This window comes from Lagopus muta, chromosome 3 (assembly GCF_023343835.1).
Source record: "Lagopus muta isolate bLagMut1 chromosome 3, bLagMut1 primary, whole genome shotgun sequence".
Taxonomy (NCBI): Eukaryota; Metazoa; Chordata; class Aves; order Galliformes; family Phasianidae; genus Lagopus; species Lagopus muta.
In genome coordinates, this window is record NC_064435.1 from 67162507 (window position 1) to 67183455 (window position 20949).

The 20949-nt window shown below is 39.9% G+C and overlaps 1 protein-coding gene across 6 annotated transcripts in view; it reads left to right on the forward strand.

The window, feature by feature from the left end:
* The window catches only part of GRB10 (growth factor receptor bound protein 10), a 138693-nt gene that overhangs the window by 53365 nt on the left and 64379 nt on the right, over positions 1-20949 (forward strand). For all 6 annotated transcript variants that reach the window (XR_007376040.1, XM_048940247.1, XM_048940246.1 and 3 more), the window contains one exon: positions 3465-3558. Coding sequence is in view for 5 of the 6 variants with exons in the window: in XM_048940247.1 (XP_048796204.1) it covers positions 3465-3558 (94 nt within the window). In the remaining variant the exon portion in view is untranslated. The remainder of the gene's footprint in view (positions 1-3464; positions 3559-20949) is intronic.

Genomic DNA, 20949 nt, shown 5'->3' on the forward strand with positions numbered 1-20949 from the left:
CTAAACTGCAGGCAGGAACAGTAGTGTGGGGACCCAAGGCAGTGATTAGAGAACGCTTGTGCAGACAGCAGAGCTACTGTAGTATGCGGCTGACTGATTCTCTGATTTAAATACCAGATCCAGTGTTTTCTTTGATAACTGAAATACTTACGCTAGCACAAATAGCAGCAGACAACAGTGTATTGAACTTGAAGGAGTGTACCTTGAAAGGCTTGGTTATAGATTGAAAAATGGACTCAGCTTGTCTGGGTTACTGATACATAGAGATAACACTCTCTATGAATGGACTTTGGCCCTTGGTATGATGCCAACATGGAACATTCTGCATTGCAGTTTACAAAAGGACATTGAAATCTAACCTATAATGCCAATGTTTGGCTGTATAAAATGCTAACTGCTTTAAGAGACTCTACAAAAATAAACCATGCTTCAGATCCTTCTCACACTCTTGCTAGTCACTTGATTAAATCATCCTTGGTCACAGATGCTGACTGACAGAGAAAATAGTATGTGCAAACAAGTTTGTGAGGGCTAATGCCTCAACTAGCTTCTAAAAATACAGTAATAGCTGGATGGTACAGTAAGTTAAGTAACATGCATTAATTTCATATTGAGAGCGTTTATTGGAAGAGAAGAGGGATCTGAGGATTAAGACATGGTGGAACACATGACTTATGGGGAGCCTGGTTTCAGCAGTGGGGCAGTGATGGGCCAAAGCAGGTGCCTGTGTGCTTAGGGGCCTGGGCTGTGACTGTGCTCCTGATGAGGCCGTGTTGGGGTTGTGCCACAGCACCTTGGCACAGAGCAACTACAACTTTTTTTCCCCTCGTTTCTTTCCTTTAACCTCGTTCCCGTGTCTGTCTGATCTCTACTGCAGCTGGCGAGTTGCCATTATTTGTCTTTAAAAAACTGACACAAATAGATTCTGGCGGGTCATGTGAAAATATCATGAGCTTTTAAAAATTGCCCAGTGCTTACCTTTCCTCGGCTGCCCGCATTGCATTAGCAGGTGTGGTTTTGTTTATGCAGGCCTGCTGCTTTACGTTAGCAACAGGGTTGTGCTGGCCCTGAGTGCGCCGAGGAAACCTTTTGCTCTGTGCTTGGCTCAACCTTTGGGCAAACTCTGCAGACCTGAGCGAGCGTTGCACCTTTGGAAACAGGCAGGGGCATCCCATCGCTGGCCTAGGAACTGAAACTTCTGCTTCTGAAATCACTGATTTACTTATTGTACTGTGATCTTGGATTAAACGTTGTGAATAAGGCTTACGGTTTTCAGCATCTTCTGGTGCAACTGTGAGGTTATACCAGAGGAGGGATGTGCTGTTCCTCTAAATTACTGGCAAATGCTAGTTAAAAATCTGTTTTAATTGAGGAGTTATGTGCTTGCAGCCAGCTGTGAGCCTTCATCTCTGAAATAATGTCTTCTTCATTAACCACTGTGTGTTGTGCTGTGAGTGCCCCAAAGTAAACAGGTGCATTCCGATCACATCTTACCTCCATTACTCTGTAGAAGCAAGTACTTTGCCTTTTAGTAAGGGCTTTTATGTGTTGGGACAGCTGAAAGCACCTTATGCTTGCAACCGATAGCTTATAACTGTTTTTCTTGTTCCTCTTTTCATTTCTGTTGGTATGACCTGTTCCTCTCCTCTAGCACAGGGCAATATACAGCTGCATCCATGAGTAAGTTGTCCACACTTGTTTCCAGGGAGGGAACTAACGCTGCTCAACTGCATCTGTGGGTTTTATCTACATGACAAACATACATGATACTGAGTTTCACAGATGGAAATGTACAAAGATGAGCTCTGTGCTGAGAGGAAAGATGCTCTGCTTTATTCTCAGTGCGTGCAAAGTTCAGCTCAGACTATGTACTGGGTTTGAAATAACTGAGGAGCAAATCAGCTTCAGCTGTGAGTTTTGACTGAAGCTTTTCCTATATAAACTTACCCACTTTTGCCCTTAGAGATTTTGAAGGATTTAAACTGAACTTCTTGGTGAACAGGCTCTTTGTTTTCTGTGTGATTTCTGCTTCCTGCAGTTATCTTCTCATACTAGTTAGTCCCAACTCTCCTGCCTGAAATTTGAAATTGATTTGTTCTGGTCCAGGTCAGTGCTGACTGTGTGTTCCCCAGAGGAAAAGAGAACTATGGAAATTGAGATCTGAAGGGAAGAGGTAGCCAACCTCCTGAGTGGTCTCTATTTTATCTGGCATAGATAGATATTATGTGCATCTTATCATATATTATTTATAAAAGCCTCACTTAGTCATGCCAGTGATGACAGTTCTTGTCTTACGAGCGCCTATGGATTCCTGAATTGCTCCCAGTGGTGCTGGCTCTAGAGGCACTCCTTTTAGGTATCAATCAGTTCTTTCAGCAAAGCTCAAATACACTGTTTGAGGCAGTCTCTCTGAAGAACAGATAATATAATTTATTTAATATCCTATTTAACTATTTACGTTCTTATCCTCAAACACTGTGTACGTTCTGATTTTGAGCATTAGCTTATATTCTGTAAGCTAGAACTGTTGAGTTTAGCTCACAGTTACATGTAGTTGAAGTGCTGCTCAGAGTTCATATCCTTAGTCTGCTGTAATTATATACTTTGCCATGAAGGTGGTTCCTGTGCTTTGACATAAGTGCCATTGTGTATGTCATGGGCAGTTATGTATTTGTGCAATCAACTCCAGGTACATGCTTTTGTTTTTCTTTGTAACATTGAACTGGGATATACAAAGACATATGAGCTTTGTAAAACTGTGTACCAGCTCTTAATTTCCTACTTATATTTCTGAAACCCATTGTGACTTATCTTGCTTTTCTTTTTTGTTGTTGTTGTTTATATTTCAATTTTCCTGCTTTTTCTTAGTCTTCATTTTTGGCAAGCCCTGTGAGAAACCATGGTATTTTAGACTTAGCCAAATTCAGTCTGTGTTAAAACTTCGTGAAACCTGATCTTGTGAGAGTTCTAGTATGAAAAAAATTCAGGTTGGCATCCAGCACCATGGATGTTTTTCTAAACTGAACTTCTGATTCCTCTCGAGGTTTGGTAGTTCACTACTGAATCTGTTTCAGTCCAGTTAATTAGTTACTAACCCCTAAGCCACAGAGCTGGAATTAAAGAAAACAAAACCCCAAACCTCTGCATAATTTGATGCAAGAAGAAACTTCTGTTGAACTGGGAAATGCATTTGCATTGCTATTTCCCATTTTGAAATGTGAAATTGACATCCAAATGAGCCATCAGCATAGTAATTTATTCTGGATTTGTGCTGCCTGTATTACTGTAGCTGACCCCTCTCTGTGCACTAACCTATTCTTTCCCCCATTCTCCAATACTGGCTTCTCCTTTGAGAGATACAGCAGACATTTTTCTTGTGTCAGTGTTATTTGCTCTATGCAGTGTAGCTTACAGAGAGCACCGTGCCCGTTTTCATTGAGATTTTTCTATTCTTTTCTTTTTAGGACAATGTAGATCAGACTTCAGCTCATGGTCGGCGGGATCTGGTGGAGCCAGGTTTCCAGGAACCATCTAATCGCATGTCCCTAAATCACCAAGGTAAGGAATGATGAGTGGGAGTCAGTCTCCTTGAAGGAGAGGTGCAAGATATTTACTGTCACAGTGGGGACTATTTAGCACACCTTCAGTTTTTGGCTTAGAAATAATGAATAATGGAAAGTGCTGTGTCAATCAGTGAGCGCTCTTATCTTTAGGGTTCCTGATGGCTTAACTTGGAATCAAGTCCTTGAACCTAGTCTTCTAAAAGTTATGTGCTTAACTTTTCCTTTAAAAATCCAGTTTATTTGATTTGCCAAGGGCAGCAAGACTGGAATTTCATGACTTGTAGGTCCTCAATACTATTTGGGTTTCAAACATATCGAGAATCTCTCACCTTAGATTTTTTGGTTTAAAACTTTACTTTCCATTGAAAATAGGAAATAACAGGTTGCCCCAAAGAAAAATCCAAAACTTAGTAGCAGAAGCAGTGCATCGTAGCATGCTCTCATGCAGCACAATTCCCTTCTTGGACATAGCATTAATTTCACCTACCTTGGGATGTGCAAATTCTGGAGCAGATTTACGTAGGTGATTTCTTCTGAAGCTATTTGTGAATATCCCCTTTAAATTAATGGGGTCATCCGTATGGGGTCACCTAGAGTGTGGCTCTGCTTGTGCTGCTTGGAGTCAGATGTCTGTCCAAAATGGTCCAAACTAATTTCCAAAGCAGGTATCTTTACACAGAATGCTTTTAATGGAGAATGGTGATTGTTAAAGGCCTGTTTCTAAGTCAGGGCAGAGTTGTTATTCTCACGAGTTTCTGAAGTTAATTTTTCTGTTTGTTTCTAGTGTATACACTTGTAATTCATACCTGGCCACCTTGCTCAGGCAGCACAGCAGATTTGCCAGTTTCTTTTGAACATTAACTTACAGCCCTTTGCTTTTTACTCAAGCACTTACAATTCTGAACCAGACCCTGCTTTCCACAGCCTATAAAAATGGTGATTAGCTTCCTTTGAGGCATCTGAATCTTTTCTACACAAACTGGAAAAAGAGCATGCAAGTGGAGACTGAGATATCCCTGCCAACTGTCCCTGCATGAATAAACTCTTTCTTGTGAAGGGTATTTCAAGTACGTGTTTCCTGCTGAATCATTCTTTTACTCAGGCAGATGCTGATTTGGTAGCAGAGAATACTTTATGTAAAGCAAGGAGTCTTAAAATACTCAGGTAAAACAAATGTTGGAAGTTGAGTGCAGATGGAGTGGTATTTTTCCTATGAATAGGTTAATAAAATTAATAACTGCATATGTATAGAAAAGCTAATAACATACATTTTTATCTATAACCATTATGTAGTATTCATTTTCCATCAATTCTGCAAGTAAGTATAATAAAGGTACTAAACCCAGGGAGTAGGCATTAGGATTTCTTACCTATATTCCCAAATGCTACTTCATAAATAAAAACAAAATTTCATCTAGTGGAATAGTATTAACATTCAGTGAAGTAAAGAAGCAGATACACTTCAGCTACTGACTGAAAGCCATAGGAAGTCCAGCAGGCCTTTTTGTCCACCAGAGAAAGTCCAACAGCCAATATTTAACAATGAATAGACAGCAAGTCAAATATTTCTCAAGCAGTCACTCAAAAGGTGTAGTAAAAACTAGAGCATAGAGAAGAAAAATGTCTAACCTATGTGGCATTTCCTGAGGAATTAAGGAAAGAGGCATGGAAGTGGTCAGAATGATTATTTACTGTCTTTAAACCCACAGAGAGAAAGGGGAAGTAAAAGCATGCTTGGTGGGGGAGGGAAGCAATGATTTCATTTTTTTCCAAACAAAGGAATTTGGACTTAGCCATGTCTCAGTTCTGTAAAACTTTTAGTACTTGCATATTCTTCATATTTCACAGTGACAGGGATGCTTGCAGCATTCCTGCCCTGTCCAGTAGCACAGGACAGAGCTGGAAACTGTCATGGTTATTTTAGTCTAAATTCTTGCATTCAAGAGTTCAGAACACTGAGACAGTTCTGAAGTCCTTATTAGAGCCCATCAGCTCCAGCACTCATTCCCCCTGCCCCATCCCAAGGGTTCTACTTTCTCTCCAAGCATCTGGTAGCTCAGCCTCATTCCCCTTGGTTGAGTACCCTCGATTGGGTGCCACAGGAGTTGTTCTTCAATATGCTTTATTAGCAAGATAAAGTTACTTAATTGATTTCCTTGTGCTAGCTAGCAGTGGCTTTGCCGCATGAAATATGATAGCAAAATACAATATACTGCAAAAAACTGGAAAAACAACTGCATTTATTTACCCTTAGACTTCAGGGGGTAAGCTTAACCTGCTTGCTATGCCGCTGCTTGTTTCTCTTCTCACTTCATACTTCAGAGCTTCTCTTCATTGAGGCATTTCAGAGCTCATATTTCTGTTTGGTTTTCTAACAAGCAGTAATTTATGCCAACTCCAGTCCCAGCAGTGAAGTTTATGGGCAGTGCCTTTTATTAATACTTGACGTACTTTTGAGATACTGTACCTAATTATAATTCAGGATTTTGAAGTTAGGCATAAATAAGATGCATTCTGTCACCTGAGCTTTTAATTGAAGTATTAATCATGCAGTTCTGGTGCTTTCTTTGTATTTTCTTGTAGAGATGATTGCCAGTATCTGTACAAATGCATTTTGCCATGGGTCTGCAGTGAAAAATTCATCTTCCTTTTTGTTATGCATTTGCTCTCCTAGTAGCTGTTTCATCTGTTATTGGATTTGATGCTTTTTGTCCCAGGAGTTCCCAGAGAAGACCTGAAGAGTTCCCAGAGGGAGAGCCTGAGCCGAATGCTGCCATGCTTCTGGCTTTGACAGCAATGAGATGAGTTGTTAGAGTCAACAGTCGGCTCACCCTTTGGTCTTTTTTGGCTGGTTGTGGTAGAAATCTTACCTACAGCAAGATGGTGAGCATGTTGCAATTGGTCAGTTTTACATTTAGCTTCTAATTGATAGGGAGCTTCTGTAAAAGGGATACCGGTCAGTGATGGTGGAGTCTATGTTTCTAACATGCTTCTTAAAGAAAAAAAAAAAAAGGGCCTATGTAAATAAATAAGGATTTTTGAATGACTGTGGGTGTAGATGAAGCAGTATGGTTCCTCATTTAACCTAGAGAAATGATCTTGCATAGGCCTCTTTCTCAAGCACTACAATTATTACTTGCTTTAAATGTGTTGCCTCTTGCATCTGTCTGGTGATAGGCATGTGAAATTGAGGTGGTTTTGTTATTAGTTCTGTAGCTAAAGAATGTGTTCAGTAAGCACCAGTGCTACCTCTGATATGCTTCAGTTATGGGATCCCACTAGGATGAATCAGTTATTTGCTGCATCAGAACTAACCCTTTTTTTTTTTTTTCCAGAATCCAACTGGTGCTGAATGGAAAATGTAGAATGAAATACAGATAGTTTGTTTGTTACAGACAATACCAAAAGCTGCCAAGACATTCGTGAATTCTCATGTATTGTATAAATGTTGTTGTCATTGTCCAGCTTTAGAAAAAAACACCATTAGTGCCAAAAGGATTTACACTAACTACCATTACACTCAGAACTGAGCTCCCGCTTCCTGCCTTGCTCATTACAGTACCTTTGTCTTGTTTCAGAGAAGGCTTCTATTGTACTTTGTGATGAATTTTGTTAGCACAGTTACTAGGAGGACATTCCATAATAGCTCCGTGGAAGTTTAATTTCCCTAATTATATTAGTTCCCAAACCTATGAACACACAGAATTGAAACAAATTAAAAAATGAAAAGAAGACAAAGTAGGTTGGTTTTTAATACAGATAACTTCAGAGATCTGCATCAAGCTACAGGATGACAGAATAGGCTAGCTGATAGAGTGTCAGGAAAACTCTGCATGTACAAAAGCTGATGATGATTGAATGCAATCAGCGAAATGAGAATAAAGACTAAGAACAGTTTAAAATGTTTGTGTGTCACATAAACATATTTGCAGGTGACAGATTGCCTTTTATTTTTCATTAACTAGGGGATAGACAGTAAAATAAGGGAGAAAAAGACTATACATTAACTTGTAGGAGTTTAAATAAGTATCAAGATTTTAAAAATGGAATGTATTCTGCTGAAGTTACCCAGTATGAGTTTGGATTAAAAAAAATATTCAAATATCCCAGTTGTCTCATATTCTGTTATGGGGCATTGTGGCAATGGAAGGACCCCTCTATCTGGATTTCATAGTACACAGTGTGGCATCATTTGGGTGCCCTTGTTCATTGTTCTACAAGTGAGATTTTAAAGTAAGTGTAAAATGGGTATTACGGTATTAGGAATGCATGCTTGCTATTCATGGTGATCGTCGAAGTAAATCTTAAGCCTATTTTCTAATGTGACTTATGGAAAAAAAAAAAAAAAGTAAAGTTATTACATAAGCAAAGATCTTGATGTGTTAGAGAAAAGAGTTTCTAGGGAAGAGTAGTTAGTTGCACTGCGGGAGCTGGGCTGAGGAGTTAGGCTCCCTACTCAAAGGACATAACACCATCCCTAGGGACTGAAGCTCTGTAGGTTTTATAGTGATTAAGTCTTTCTGTCATACTGAAAACGGAAGGATGGTGTTCCTACACTTTCTTTGAAGATTTCTGATTCCAGTTATTGCGGGAGGAGATTCATCAGGTGTGACTTTGGGGTGATTAGAAGTTCATTTCTTGTCATTCTTCCTAAATTCTTGCCTGAAGCTTTGGGAGGGGAAGGTCTGAATTGGTCATCTGGGTAGCATCTGGTGCTGCTTTCTAAATGTCTCTCTGTGCAAGAGGGTGTTTTCTTCTCTCACCCCTTATACAGATTTACTTGAAAACAAGTTGGCATAATACTAATATAAGCCTGAAGTATGCGTTTGATGACTGTAAGAAAATGCCCACAAGGGTTATTTATTTAATAGTGTCTCCCTCTTGAAACTTTTTTTTTTTTGTCTTAATCTAAGTTATGTGTATTTCCTGCTGCCACTAAAGTGCAGCTAAGACTAAACGTTGGAGTGGTTGTACTTCTGCATTCTTGGGCCAGCTTTCAGCTGGGGTAATGCAGAGGATCAGTGCAAAGTTATCCTCTTCTCATGGAGGAGGAAGGAGTGCACTTCTGGGCATCTTGTGGAAAATTTTGGTAGTGTGTGCTCCAGCTATTGGCAACACAGTGAAACATGAGGTGAGGCGGTTGGGAAGGGGCTGAGGTGCTGCTAGGTGCGTAGATGTGTTACTCTGTACATGAACCTGTTCTGTTGGCAGAGGTTAAATGCTCAAACAATGTGTTTGTTGACTGTTGGCACACTCTCCCCGAGGTCTATGAGCTCGGAGAGGTGATGTCATTGCCATCACAAATAGCTCCTGTGTTCCTCCAGTTGTGCTTGCAGGGCTGGCTGGCTGCCAAGCGCTTGTCTGCTGCTAGGCTGATGCAAGGCCAGGCTGGCTGCTGAGGGAGTGGGTAACAGTACCTTGCACAAGCTGGCAGGCATCCGGGGAAAAGCTATCGGGAAGTTTCCTTTTTGCCTCTGTCTGGTCTGTCCCAGTCTCCCAAGCAGTAGTAGTTCATCAGAAGTCTTCATTGTGCTAAGAAGTCGCTTTTGTGGCTGATGATTGAACTTGAGCAAGGTTAAGTTCTATTGTCAGTGTGGAATGTTGACTGAGGATGTGGTCTTGCAGGTTGTAAAGCTTGAGCCTAGGAAACCAGCAGTCTGCTTCAGTGATGGGCAGGAAACCACGACAGCCGGTATCCATGTGGAACAGTGCTGCTGTTCAGCTGATCGCGTGGAGCTCCAGCTCATGTGTCCAGTTGGAAATGATACGCTTGAGGAAACTTAGATACTAGATGGAAAGCAAGGTCTCAAGATCTGGTTCTGATGAGGCACTTCTCCCGTGTATTTGGGCTGAGCTCATTTCTTCATTTCTTGAGCTCTCACTTCATGGTTGGCTTTTTTTTTTTTTTTTTTTTTTTTTTTTTTGATAAATGAGCCCCAAATCCTACTTTTAGTGTGCTCTCTCCTGTGCAAATCTATGTTCTTAACTACTTACGTCATCCTTTCTGTAAGCAGATTACTAAAGCAGCCAAGTGCAATAGATTTCAATATTTTTTTATTGTTTTATATGCTGATGTATTTACTGTCCAACAGGTACGGGGAGACTTGCAGTCTCAAGTTGTCCTCTGCTTCCTAGGTGGCTTATTTCTTCCATTTGAGTTAATGGTCCATAATTGAGCTGAGTGATTTGAAATGCCCTCTTCTAATTTAATCAATGTAAGTTGACTGTAAAACCTTGAGATGAGCTCATATGTTTTCTGGAATAATTTTATTGCCTATATTTATGCTTATGTTTTCTTTTGTAATCTGACTAAATTTGTACTGCCAAGATGTTGAGAGAAGAAGGTTGGGAAGTAATACTAGCAGCAAAAGCTCTTTTGGTAGCTTAGAAACAATGTTTTTAACGTGGCTGAGCTGAATTCTTGCCAGTGCTACACTACCATCTTCCTGTATGTCCATGGATTCTGCTTATTTTTTCCCTCTTAGGAGGTGTCTTCAAGTGTATTTTGCTTTATATTAGAACTTTTTGAACCTTTCAGTGAAGTTGTCATAGCCAAATGTCAAAACATGTCTGCGGGCACTTAAATTGTCTCAGCATAATGAACTTTCCAGCTAGAAAAGTTGATTTATTAGGTAGCCTAGTTTTTCATCACACCGTAACAAAAGCAGTTGTTCAGTAAAAACAGTGTCTCTCTGGTATCATAATAGTTTCAAATTCTAGCTCTGTACCCAAAATCAAATCTGAAACTTCAAAGCTGATTTGACAGGGTAAAGGGGAGGGGTGTATTTGAAGATGGAAACAGTCTTTTTCACTGCCATTCAATATTTCATTGCATGGAAGACTCGAAGGTGTTAATCTGGCTTCATCACTGCTCAGTTTGAGTCTAAAATAAAGATATTCTGTTCACTGGAATACAAATAAATGCAGATAAATTGCAATCAAATTCACAATACATGCAATATTTGAAATTACTATGACCAAAGAGAGAACTGTTTTCTTTTTTAAATCTCTGCCTACTTTAGTGAAATCAATATGCAGAGCACAGTGCCTCTGCTGTCATACAGCTCCCCTCCCACTTTCCTGCAAAACTTATTTCTAAGAACGTCGTAACAGTGGTGTGGCAAAGTGGAGGAAGTTGTTATGCCAGAAACTACTTTCTCCCTGAATTCTCGAAACCAGCTAGACTTAGGCTTGGCAAGAGTCCTTTTACAGCCTTAGAACACCAGTACAATTTAGCAATTCTAGGACTAGATATCATTTTTTTCCCAGAATAAAATCCATTTAACTTCTTCAGATAAAGACCAGAGTTACTCCCACCCCCATTTAAAGAACACTGAACTGATTTGTGTTCTGCCTCTGATCAGCCATGTACCTTTGATCTCTCTAGTGATGGCAGATAATTTCTAATAGCTGACACAGTGCAGCCCTCTTGTCTGCAAACAGTGCTGTTAGGCATGTATTCAGTTTTTAGGTTTTTATTTTCCTTGACCTTTGAGGTTGTATTTTTGGTCTCTATCAAAGTGCTGAGAGGATGGGGAACAGGCAGTGCAGCTCTTTATTTCCTTCCATTGTTTGTCCTGATGATAAAGTGTCTTAACATTTGGTTTCTGTCTCTTATTTCCAGTGCCTCAGGTGAAGCAAAATATATATTATTTTCTCTTTTTATGAGCTTCATTTCCTAAGCAAGGCTCTTATCTAATGAATAAATATAGAAATTCACTTTGCTCCCCTTAAAATAAGCAAGTGAATGCATAAAATCAAGCAATGTTTAAATCACAAACATTTTCAGAGTTAAGAAACAGAACGAGGGGGAAGGTAAGATTTGTGTGCAAGAGGGAAATGGGGCATATTTGAGACATGGCAGTTTTCTCAACAAAGGCTTCAGAATTCCTTAGGAGTCAGCAGCTTACTGGGCTTCCTTTTTACTTGTTTGCAGGTCTAAGTTAGAGGAGGAATTACGAGTACTAAACAAAAGTTGGCTGGTACTTGAAAGTAAAAAAAAGGTTGTAATACTTGGCGGGCACAATTACATCAAATTTAGGTTAAGCAGTCTGAACAAGCATAGAACTAGTTTAAGATTTTAGTATCATTTTCTGTATGATAGGATAAATTGCAGGAACCTTATGTACTAGAAAATTGGAATCATCAAATAAAGACAGAATGCATCTTGTAGCTGAGAAGAAAATGCCCAATACAAGTTAAAGCTTTAAACAACATCTTTCTTAAAAATGCGTTTTCTAATCTGTTTATAAAAGACATTGGTTCTGGCAGGTACTGTGAAGCTGAGAACTGCAGATTTCCAGGTTTTTCCAGCATGGAAATGTATTTCCTCTAGCTGGTTCAAACAAGTTGCATTGGAATGTGTTCATGGTCTATATCAGCAATTATAACTCTACTCAGTTATGTCAAGATGAGTATATACTACAGTCTATTCAAGAAAATGGATGTCACTAAAATACTTGGCTAAATTTTTTGTTATTGTTGGGTAAACATGAAAGCAGTCTTTCATGCTGGCAAAGTTGTGTTTGTATAAGTACGAAATGATTTTTTGTGTTTAAAAAAGTGTTTCTAAGTTCATGATTGAAGTCAGACTTAAGATAGCAAGAACTGTAAAATGACACAAGTTCTGATGACAGGAACGTGCTGGTAAGACCTATGTCTTTACATCCTCATTGGATGAGAGCAGTACTTGCTGGTGTTGACAGCTGGGCAAGGAGCTAGAAGTGCTTGTTCAACAAATTACCTCTTACATGGGATGAAACAAATCACTCTTGGTTGTCTACCTTTTTCCCATTAGCAAAATGAGGATATTGTTGTTGCAAAATTTCTGTCAAGTATGTAGTTGAGATGTGCTTCATAGGGTGCGTGCTGTTTTCACAGATGAATTCTTGTTTTGTTTATGGCATTAAGTTGGGAACCAGTCCTGGAGAGACATAATCAAAACTGAAGTGTTTCCACTGTAACTCTTCTGAGTCATGTGTGCCTTACCATGGAAAACCTCCTGGCCTCAACCACTGTTTTGAAGATCAGCGATATTGTTTTGAGGCTTGGATATTATGTAGATCGCTCTGAAAGTAGCGTCTCCTGTTTATTTCCATAGAAACTACAGCACGTACAAAAAGTACAGTGACAGTATTTGATAGAGCAAATTGTCAGCTACAAAACACTATTTTTCAACATTGCCATCACAGCTATGCATTTGCACCAGCAGTGAACAAGAGTCTGCATGCCATGTTCATGTAAAATAAATAAATAAATACTCCCCCCTCCCCCCAAGCAAACAAACAAAAAACAACAACAAAAACCCAACTCTACAAGGTTGTCCAGAACATGGTTTGTCTTTCTTTCATTTGACTGTGGCCACTGCTGAATTGCACCACCCACCACCTTACTGTGCTCACATCCACTATTTGGTCTCCAGAAACATTCAGGATGTGTCACTGAATGTCAGTGGATGCCACTTCTTCTGCATGCGGGAATTCCGAGACATACTTCTGCTTTGTACATACTTCCACGTCAGACTCAGTTTGTCAGACTGCCCCTCTGATGCCATCTGTCACACAGCAACAAAATGTGATGGAATGTTGGTGGGAAGGTTCATCTTCTACTGCCATACCACCAACATCCACCTCTGATGTCACAGATCAACATAATAAACAGGAGACATTACTTCTAAGGCAGCCTTCACACATGAGGTGTTGCATAGAAGTCTATGCAGAAATATAAAACAGTTTTATCCTGTCCTAACTGGTGTATTTTCAGTTATGGACAGGGCTTCACTCATTGATAGGGAGGGAAGCAAACTATCTCATTCTCATTGTGATATATTGTTTCTGTAATTAATAAAGGCTTGGAAAGAACACATAACATGTGAACATATAATAAGATATAATCTCAAGTATAAGGGAAAGTTAAGGACTGTTAATTTGATGTGATGCGCAGCCATTCTATAGAGTGACTTGTTTGTATGCGGTGTGTGACTTGGAAGTGGTGAAAGATAATGCAGATTTAAGTGCTATAAATGTCCTTTTTTAAGAGGGATTCAAGGTATGTATTTCTGAACTTGCAGTAGGGATGTGAATTAAGCTGAAGGATAGTTGAAGCTTTCTTTTCATGTGTATGTGTGTGGGGATATGAAGTCGAAGTTGGGAGTCATGAGCAGCCTCGCAAACTGAGCTTAGAATGTTTATTAAAAGAAAAAAAAAGGAATAAATGCAGGATGAGATAAGGGAAAACCACTTGAGGCATAAAGCATGGTGAAAAGCCATGGAGTTTCTTTAAGATGATTTTAGCATTTAGCTGGAGTGTAACTATTGAATGAGATATAATTCATTTTCATTACCGTAGGAGCCAAGATGTCTACTAATACAGTATTTATGTTTGTAGTAATATCTTTCCACCATTGTGTATCTCTGTAAACCTTCTGTTTAAAAAAACAGCCAAACAAAGCAAAACAAAAAGCCTCTCAACCCTCTCTCTGTATGGCAATAGTGCATAGCAGTTGGGGCCAGGCTACACGTCTCCTGCTGCGCTAAGCTGGTGAAACATAGAACAGAGAGATCTCTCACTGAAGAACAAGTTCAGAGATGAATTTGGCAGATTGTTGGCTCCGAGGCAAATTGAGACTGTTGTGGAGAAATTTGTTAAAGACACTGCTTGGGTGAAAGCCTCCTTTCTTACAGCGACTGCTTGAGCAGGAGCACTTTGTGATCGCAGCGCTGATGACTTTTCCCTGAAAAAAGCTGTCCGTTCAAGTAAGCTGTTCTCAGACCGTTTGCTGTTCTGTTCTCAGGCCGTTTGCATTCCCCAGAGTCTTGTGTCTCCCAGAGGTTTGATGGTAGAGCTGGTAATGGCAAAAAAGCCAACACTTTTTCTGAAGGAAATGCTGATTTAACAAGTGAAATGAAATGCTGCAGTAGAAGCATTTGTAGATATTCATATTGGGCTAGAAATACAGATAATTTAGCAAGAAAATTAATTTGTGTGAGTTTGTTTGCAATGAATGTGGAAATGAGAACTCGTTTGTGTATTCCAGGCAAACATAGAGCCCTATACTGAGTGAATTCAAGAGCTTAACTTTGACTGTTGCATGTGTCCCAGGTCCAGCCTGAAACCAGTCCTTCTGATGTTGTTACCATACAAATGCAGAAGGCGGCTCATCCCCGAGCGTTGGATCTATATTCATTGTGAGCACAAATCTGTCACAGAAGGGGTAGAGGAAAAATGTTTTTGTGCTGTTACCTAAATACTTCTTTGGTGGCTTGAAATATATGAAGTGAAAGAGATTTTTAGTGGCATAAGTTAAATAGATTAGATTTTAAATAGGCTTGGAAGGAACCTAATCTCAAACTTCTATGTATATAATATTATCATTATGGGTTTGCAATCCATTTACAGTATTTTATACTTGTGGTAGGTCCTTGTATATGGATTAAGTTGACCTGGAAAGATACTACTATGTAGCAGACTATGTTTTATTCACTGACCCGATACAACTGCCATTGAGTACTACTTGTTATTTTGAGCGTCTGCCCAAAAAACGTCAGTCAAAACACATGATGTGCCCTGTCCAGGTTAATTCAGTATGCTCTTTATTGAGGAATGTAGGAAGGCAGAGTGGTCTAGCACAACCTCAGTTTGGGGCAGGGGTATCAGGAGAAGAGTTACCTAGGGGGGGACAAAATTAGGATTGTTGGTAGAGGGGACACTATAGAAGTTAATGTGATAGCAAAGAGCAAGAAAGTAATTGCCTGTAATTGACAGAGTGCCTCCGTGATGGAATAGTAAGATGACAAGAATCTGAATTTTACTTACCTCAGGTAAAAAAAGGAAGTGCTGCCCTTCAGTTCATGCAAGGTAAATTGCAAAATGAGTTCCCAGAGATTGTGGAGGAAGCTTGGATGGAGAATCCACACTGGAGAGTTGTTGCAGATGGAGAAAACTATGAAGCTTTCTGTACTTCTAGCACTTTCTGTAGCGTAGAAGTTCTCATACATGCCTGTTTTCAAACTGTGTTGGAGTTTCATCCGTTTTATGATCTTAGTTAAGAATTCACGGTTGTATAAGCACATGAGAAAACAGAAACAAACTTCATTTACTTTTTTCTCCTAAAACTTTATAATACTTTTAGATAACTGTATGTTTTGATGTAACACTGCTAGTGCTGTGGTTTATGCTTTACACTTTGTATATGCCAAATAAGAGGACAACATGCTTGCTTTTTTGTTTTGCTTGGTCTACAAGTTCATTAAGGATCTAATAAAAAATCGTATATCATCAGTGGAACCACATTATTGCTCCAAAGAAAATCGTTTTGATGATATTGCAGTGTTTTGCATTATTTATGGTGCCTTTAGCATTGAAAAATCTCCTTGTGGTATTAAATCTGTTCCAAAATGAATTAAGACAGTATCCTTCTGTGATTTCTTGTTGGAGGCAATGCAATGATTTCTTTATCATTTATAAAGCAAACATTTTTTAAGCTCATGTGATAAAAGAGAAAAATTGACAAATTTTCTAGTTTGATAAACTAGAGATCTATAATAGAACTGCTGTGATTTGATATCAGTTGTGCAGTAATATTTATCCCCAGTGTAGCATTGTAGCAATAAACCTCAGTCATCACTGTCTTCCAACTTACCTGTGATAAAGCGCTGGAGTATTTATTTCTGCCTTTACGTAAACACAGTGCTGCAAGTGGGATGATGAGCTGTGTCATGTGAGGATACTTGAGAAATGCATAATTCCCAAGCAGCTGACATTCTTGCATTCGAGATGCAGAAGATTGCAGCACTTTTCCTAAAGCCAAGAGATTTCAAGGGAAGATCAGTCTGAGTTCGTTAATTGACTTAAATCTCTTGGATAAGCTTCTGTTGAACTAATGATGCTTTTAGCTAAAAAACAAAAACAAAAACCAAAACACGACACATTTAAAGTGGGGCAAAAAAATACCGTAAGAAACCAAAATATAGGATGGAAGATACAGCTGCATTTGTTGTTTTTGACAGCAAGCAGCTTCTTAAGTAATTAAAGTGTTTAAGGTGCTATTGACCAAAGCAATTAGTATGTAATTTCATTAATGAAGCTGAGATTGCAGTAACAACATTTGAGTCTTTCTGTCCAAATCAAGATTGTGGGCAGTTTGTGACATGCACAGAGTGAGGCTGGAAGCCACGCACGATTATGGTATGCTATAGCACCACTGTCTGAGTGGATTTGTTACTGCGCAAGGACATCTTTTACACTGTGCATCTTGTTAGTGCTTCTTGGTAGGTATCTATTGCTTGCAAGCTTACACGCACAAATTTTTATAAGCTTGCATGTTTGTAAGTTTGTATATTAAAAAGGCATCATGGGACTGCTTATTTTTTGAGTTTGTTTTTGCAATTCAGTTATGAGCTTGCTCTTATTTATATAAAACAGCAACAACAACAAAACACCCAAGTTATTCTTTTTGCTTGGGTTTTCGTGGTTTGTGCTTACATGGTTGAAAAATCCTGGAGAGCTCAGGCCTACTTAAATAGTTCTTCCAAAATCTCAAGAGCTGCAGGTGAAGAGTTTTTAACCCAGGAGGTTTGCAGCTGAATGGCAAGTGGATGATGTAGTGAACACAGCAAGATGTGCAGGTGGATGGCTTGTACCCTCATGAATAACCATTAAAATATTCTTCAGCAGATAATGATGAGTATTAGAGAATGGGTAGAAGAATAACACAGATCTAGAATCTATAACAAGGTCCAAGTGCAGGTCTACCTCTAAGGTGCTGTGGCAGCACTGTTGGGCTCTCCATTCAGGTGACTGAAGCAATAGCAGCTTGCTGCTTGGATGATGATGGGTATTGCTACTGTAGCAGTTAACCTGAGCTTGCTGCTGCTGTTAAAAAGCCACCAGTGGAAGTCCATCAGAACACAAGTGCTTTACAGCTCTATGGTTACACATTTTGCCTACCGTAAGCTCTGTCCTGTTCATGCGTGGCCTCTTTTTAGGCCTTGGTCTGCGGTTTGTGGGCATGCATTTGGGGGAAGAACCAGTCTTTACTGACTTTCTGGGCTTTGTTTCACATGTAAAACACAGTGAGGTGAGCAGGCCATTTCCTATGGCCAGTGCTGATGCCCCTGGGACCCTGGGTATCCTTTGTCATGGATGCAGCTGCCTCTGGCTTACACAGCTTGGTTGCTGTTGGAGTGGAGAAAATGGAGAATGCCTTGCAAAAAGGGATAATTTATTAATAGAATACAGGCAAGAGAAAATACGTGCTGTCTGTCCAGTTAGCAGTATTGTTTTGTGTATATTGTGTATGCATGGAGGTAGCCCCAGGTCTCTGCCCACAACACTGTGAAACAGAACGGGGTGGAGAAGAGCATCAAATTGGTCCTTAGGAATCACATGACGTCCTGAGTACCAAACTGGGAATGCGTGCGCCTTGTGAAATTCAGTGTATGGGTCTCCTAAGGACAAGGAGCGTCACTGGCCACTGAGATCTGAGTCATATAGAGGCATGGCGGGTTTTCTCTGTAGCATATCTGTGGCTTTCGCTTTTGGGTTAACCTGATCCTAACTTACTTTAAGTGGTGCAGCTTGCCTGCAGGATGTGAAACAATGAAGGACCAAATTTTTGAGTAGCTGATTTAAAAAGATAACTTGATTTGGTGTGTCTAGAATTCTGTGATTCTAGAAGAAGCAAATAGCATGTTTTCCTTGGACCTAGATACATTGGTAAATTGGTTGTTTTTTCTTTTGCATTGTGGCTGGTCTCAGATGACTGACTACAAACAGTTAATATCAATTAGAATGGTAATGTCTGGTTATGCAGTGTGACACAGGAGTAGGGAGATTTTTGGACGGTGGAGGAAACTTCTTTACTGTTCTACGTCATCTCAGCATCTCTGGTTTTTCCTTATCAGTGCTGTTTTTGTGTGTTCTTCATTTTCATTGACCTGTTTTTAGCCTCCATTTATACTTAAAATAAAAATAACACCAGTAAGTTCTCCAATAGGAGCTCTTGAGACCAGGGGGAAAGGTGCCATTTGGCAGTGGCCATTCCTCTTTCCAAGCCCAGCTCCCACGTCCTGGCTTGGGGTGCACGCGGCAGTGTCTCCAGGCAGCCATTTGGGATGCGAACACAGCAATATGCTGTGCCATCTGCGAATCTGTGTGACAGGGCTGTGGTGTTCCCTTCTAAGGCGGCAGAGAGGTTCGTACTTTATTACAGTTACAATTCTGAAATTATCCACTCCTGTTGCTTGGTTTCTTCTACTGGCAGAGCCAGTTTTGCACTTGAAAGCACTGCTTGGTTTGCTGACTGCTGAGCTAAACTGATGGGAAGAAAGAAGGGTGAAACAGGCTTCTGACCCAAGGGCAAGGTATCCATATGCATATGGAACTAGACGAATACCCCAAAATACTCTTTGTCCATAGAGGATGAAGAAATGTAAAGAAAGCTGATAGCAGGTTATGCTGAGGAAACAAGAGAATATCTGACAGCAGCTGCCTTCGTCTATAATAAAATGACAGCTCACTCGCTGTTACTTCATTTGCGAATTTAGAGAGTCACCAGTTAGAGGCTCTTGGGAGACTTTTTTGATGTTGAAATTATGAATGACGCTCCTGCAGCTCAGTTTCTTGTAGATGATTTACTGAAGTTACAGCTGGAGTTAATAGTAAACTATTAAAGCAGCTGGTAAAAGAGCCCCAAATTACACCAGTATTAAAGAACTGGATTTTTTCATGACTTCAGTTCTGTTAGCTAAATTCTGACTAGAAGTACCTTAAAATATGTGTTTCTGTTGTCTGTATTGCTGGTATGTGGATCACAGCGAGGTAACTATTATGCTTTGAAATGGCAATCTTTAATTAATGTAGCTGATTCATTAATTGCCACGTGCAACTTCTGGAACTTGCATTACATCCTCTTCAAAGCGCTCCCTAAACCAACAATAAAATTGTTCCAAGGAAATCCTAAAAACTTGTGGTTTAATGAGCCAAAGACCAAAAGTTTGATTATCTGGCATGAGGAGGTAGGTACCTTATTTAATGATGATGATATTCCAGTGCTGGCTCTCAGGCTTTGCCCCTGCGTGAGGGGATGCACTAGTGGAAACCCCAGCTTATATCACATGGAAGCTTTGCTCAGCTTGCAGCATAGCACTGTTGAAGCAAAATGATGCTGCTGCTCCAGGCACACAGCCCCCATCCCCAGCCTGCCCTGCAGCCCTGAGTGGGGTTTTTGGGGCTCTGGCTGTGGGTGAGTAGCAGCTCCGTACAGGGCTATGTGTTGTTGCACCCTGGAGTTGGGGTGAAGCTTGGGCTTTCTTGGCAGGGTGGGAGTGACTAATCTTGGCGGGAGTATTTATATCAGGTCGTAAGTAGTGTTCAGCTGGGATTATGTGGCTAGGCATTACGACATTAATCAGGGAGAGAGCATAGATTCCCTGAAGGAAAGCGATAGATGCTTTGACTGCATTTTTTACTTTCCTTTAAGGGTTTAGGACTTGCAAGACATGTGGTTACTCTTCTCATCTGTCTCAGTTTTTAACTACTTTTTGAACTCTGACTTGTCTTTCAGAGTGTTATTTATTTGTGTATATTTGATTTGCACACTATTTTTTTTTCTGGAATGAGTAATAAGAAAAAGATATCTTAAACTAGTGTCATGGATATAAATACATACATGAGGAAATGATAGAGTAAACTTGAAAAAAACAATCATTTTCATTCATAACAAGCAAAAGGAGAACACACTATTTTTAAAACATTTCTTTGGTTTTCTCAGTGTAAAAATATGCAGTATTAATAAACATTCAAGCAAGCCTGGCCTTTGCTGTGTCAAATTGCAGCTCTTGCCGATACAGGATATCCTCTTAAACTTGCTCACCCATAAATACGACTTTCTAATGTAAGATGCAGTCTGCCAAGCGTTTGCTGTGTGGCCAGCAGACAGTATTTCAATTCATCAATCTGTTGCTATCCGGTGTTGTGCTTCCTGAGTTTGGACTGGAAGTACCTTGTAACAGGTCAGTAGGTTAATGCTGTTTTCCCCTTTCTCTGAAAAGCCAAAGTGGATTTTCTGTTAATTTTTGTGTGGCCTACACAGCCTAGCAGCAGTTCTGCTGCTCTGTTGGGCATGCCAGGAATTACCCAGCTGTGTTCTTTGGAAGGATAAATGACAGCCTTCTTACAGTTGTGACTTTGAAATGCAACAGCACAGCTCTCTTTCCTGATTTTGCTGTAGAGATGATGCACCAAGGCTGAGGTACCCAATTCACCTTACCACTAAGATGGGATATGAGCTGAGGATCCCTGAGCTAGTTGTTTGGTAGGTCTGATTGCCTCATGCACTCATTCACTTGCTCTCTTTAATTTTTTTCCACCTGTGTACGTAAAGGGC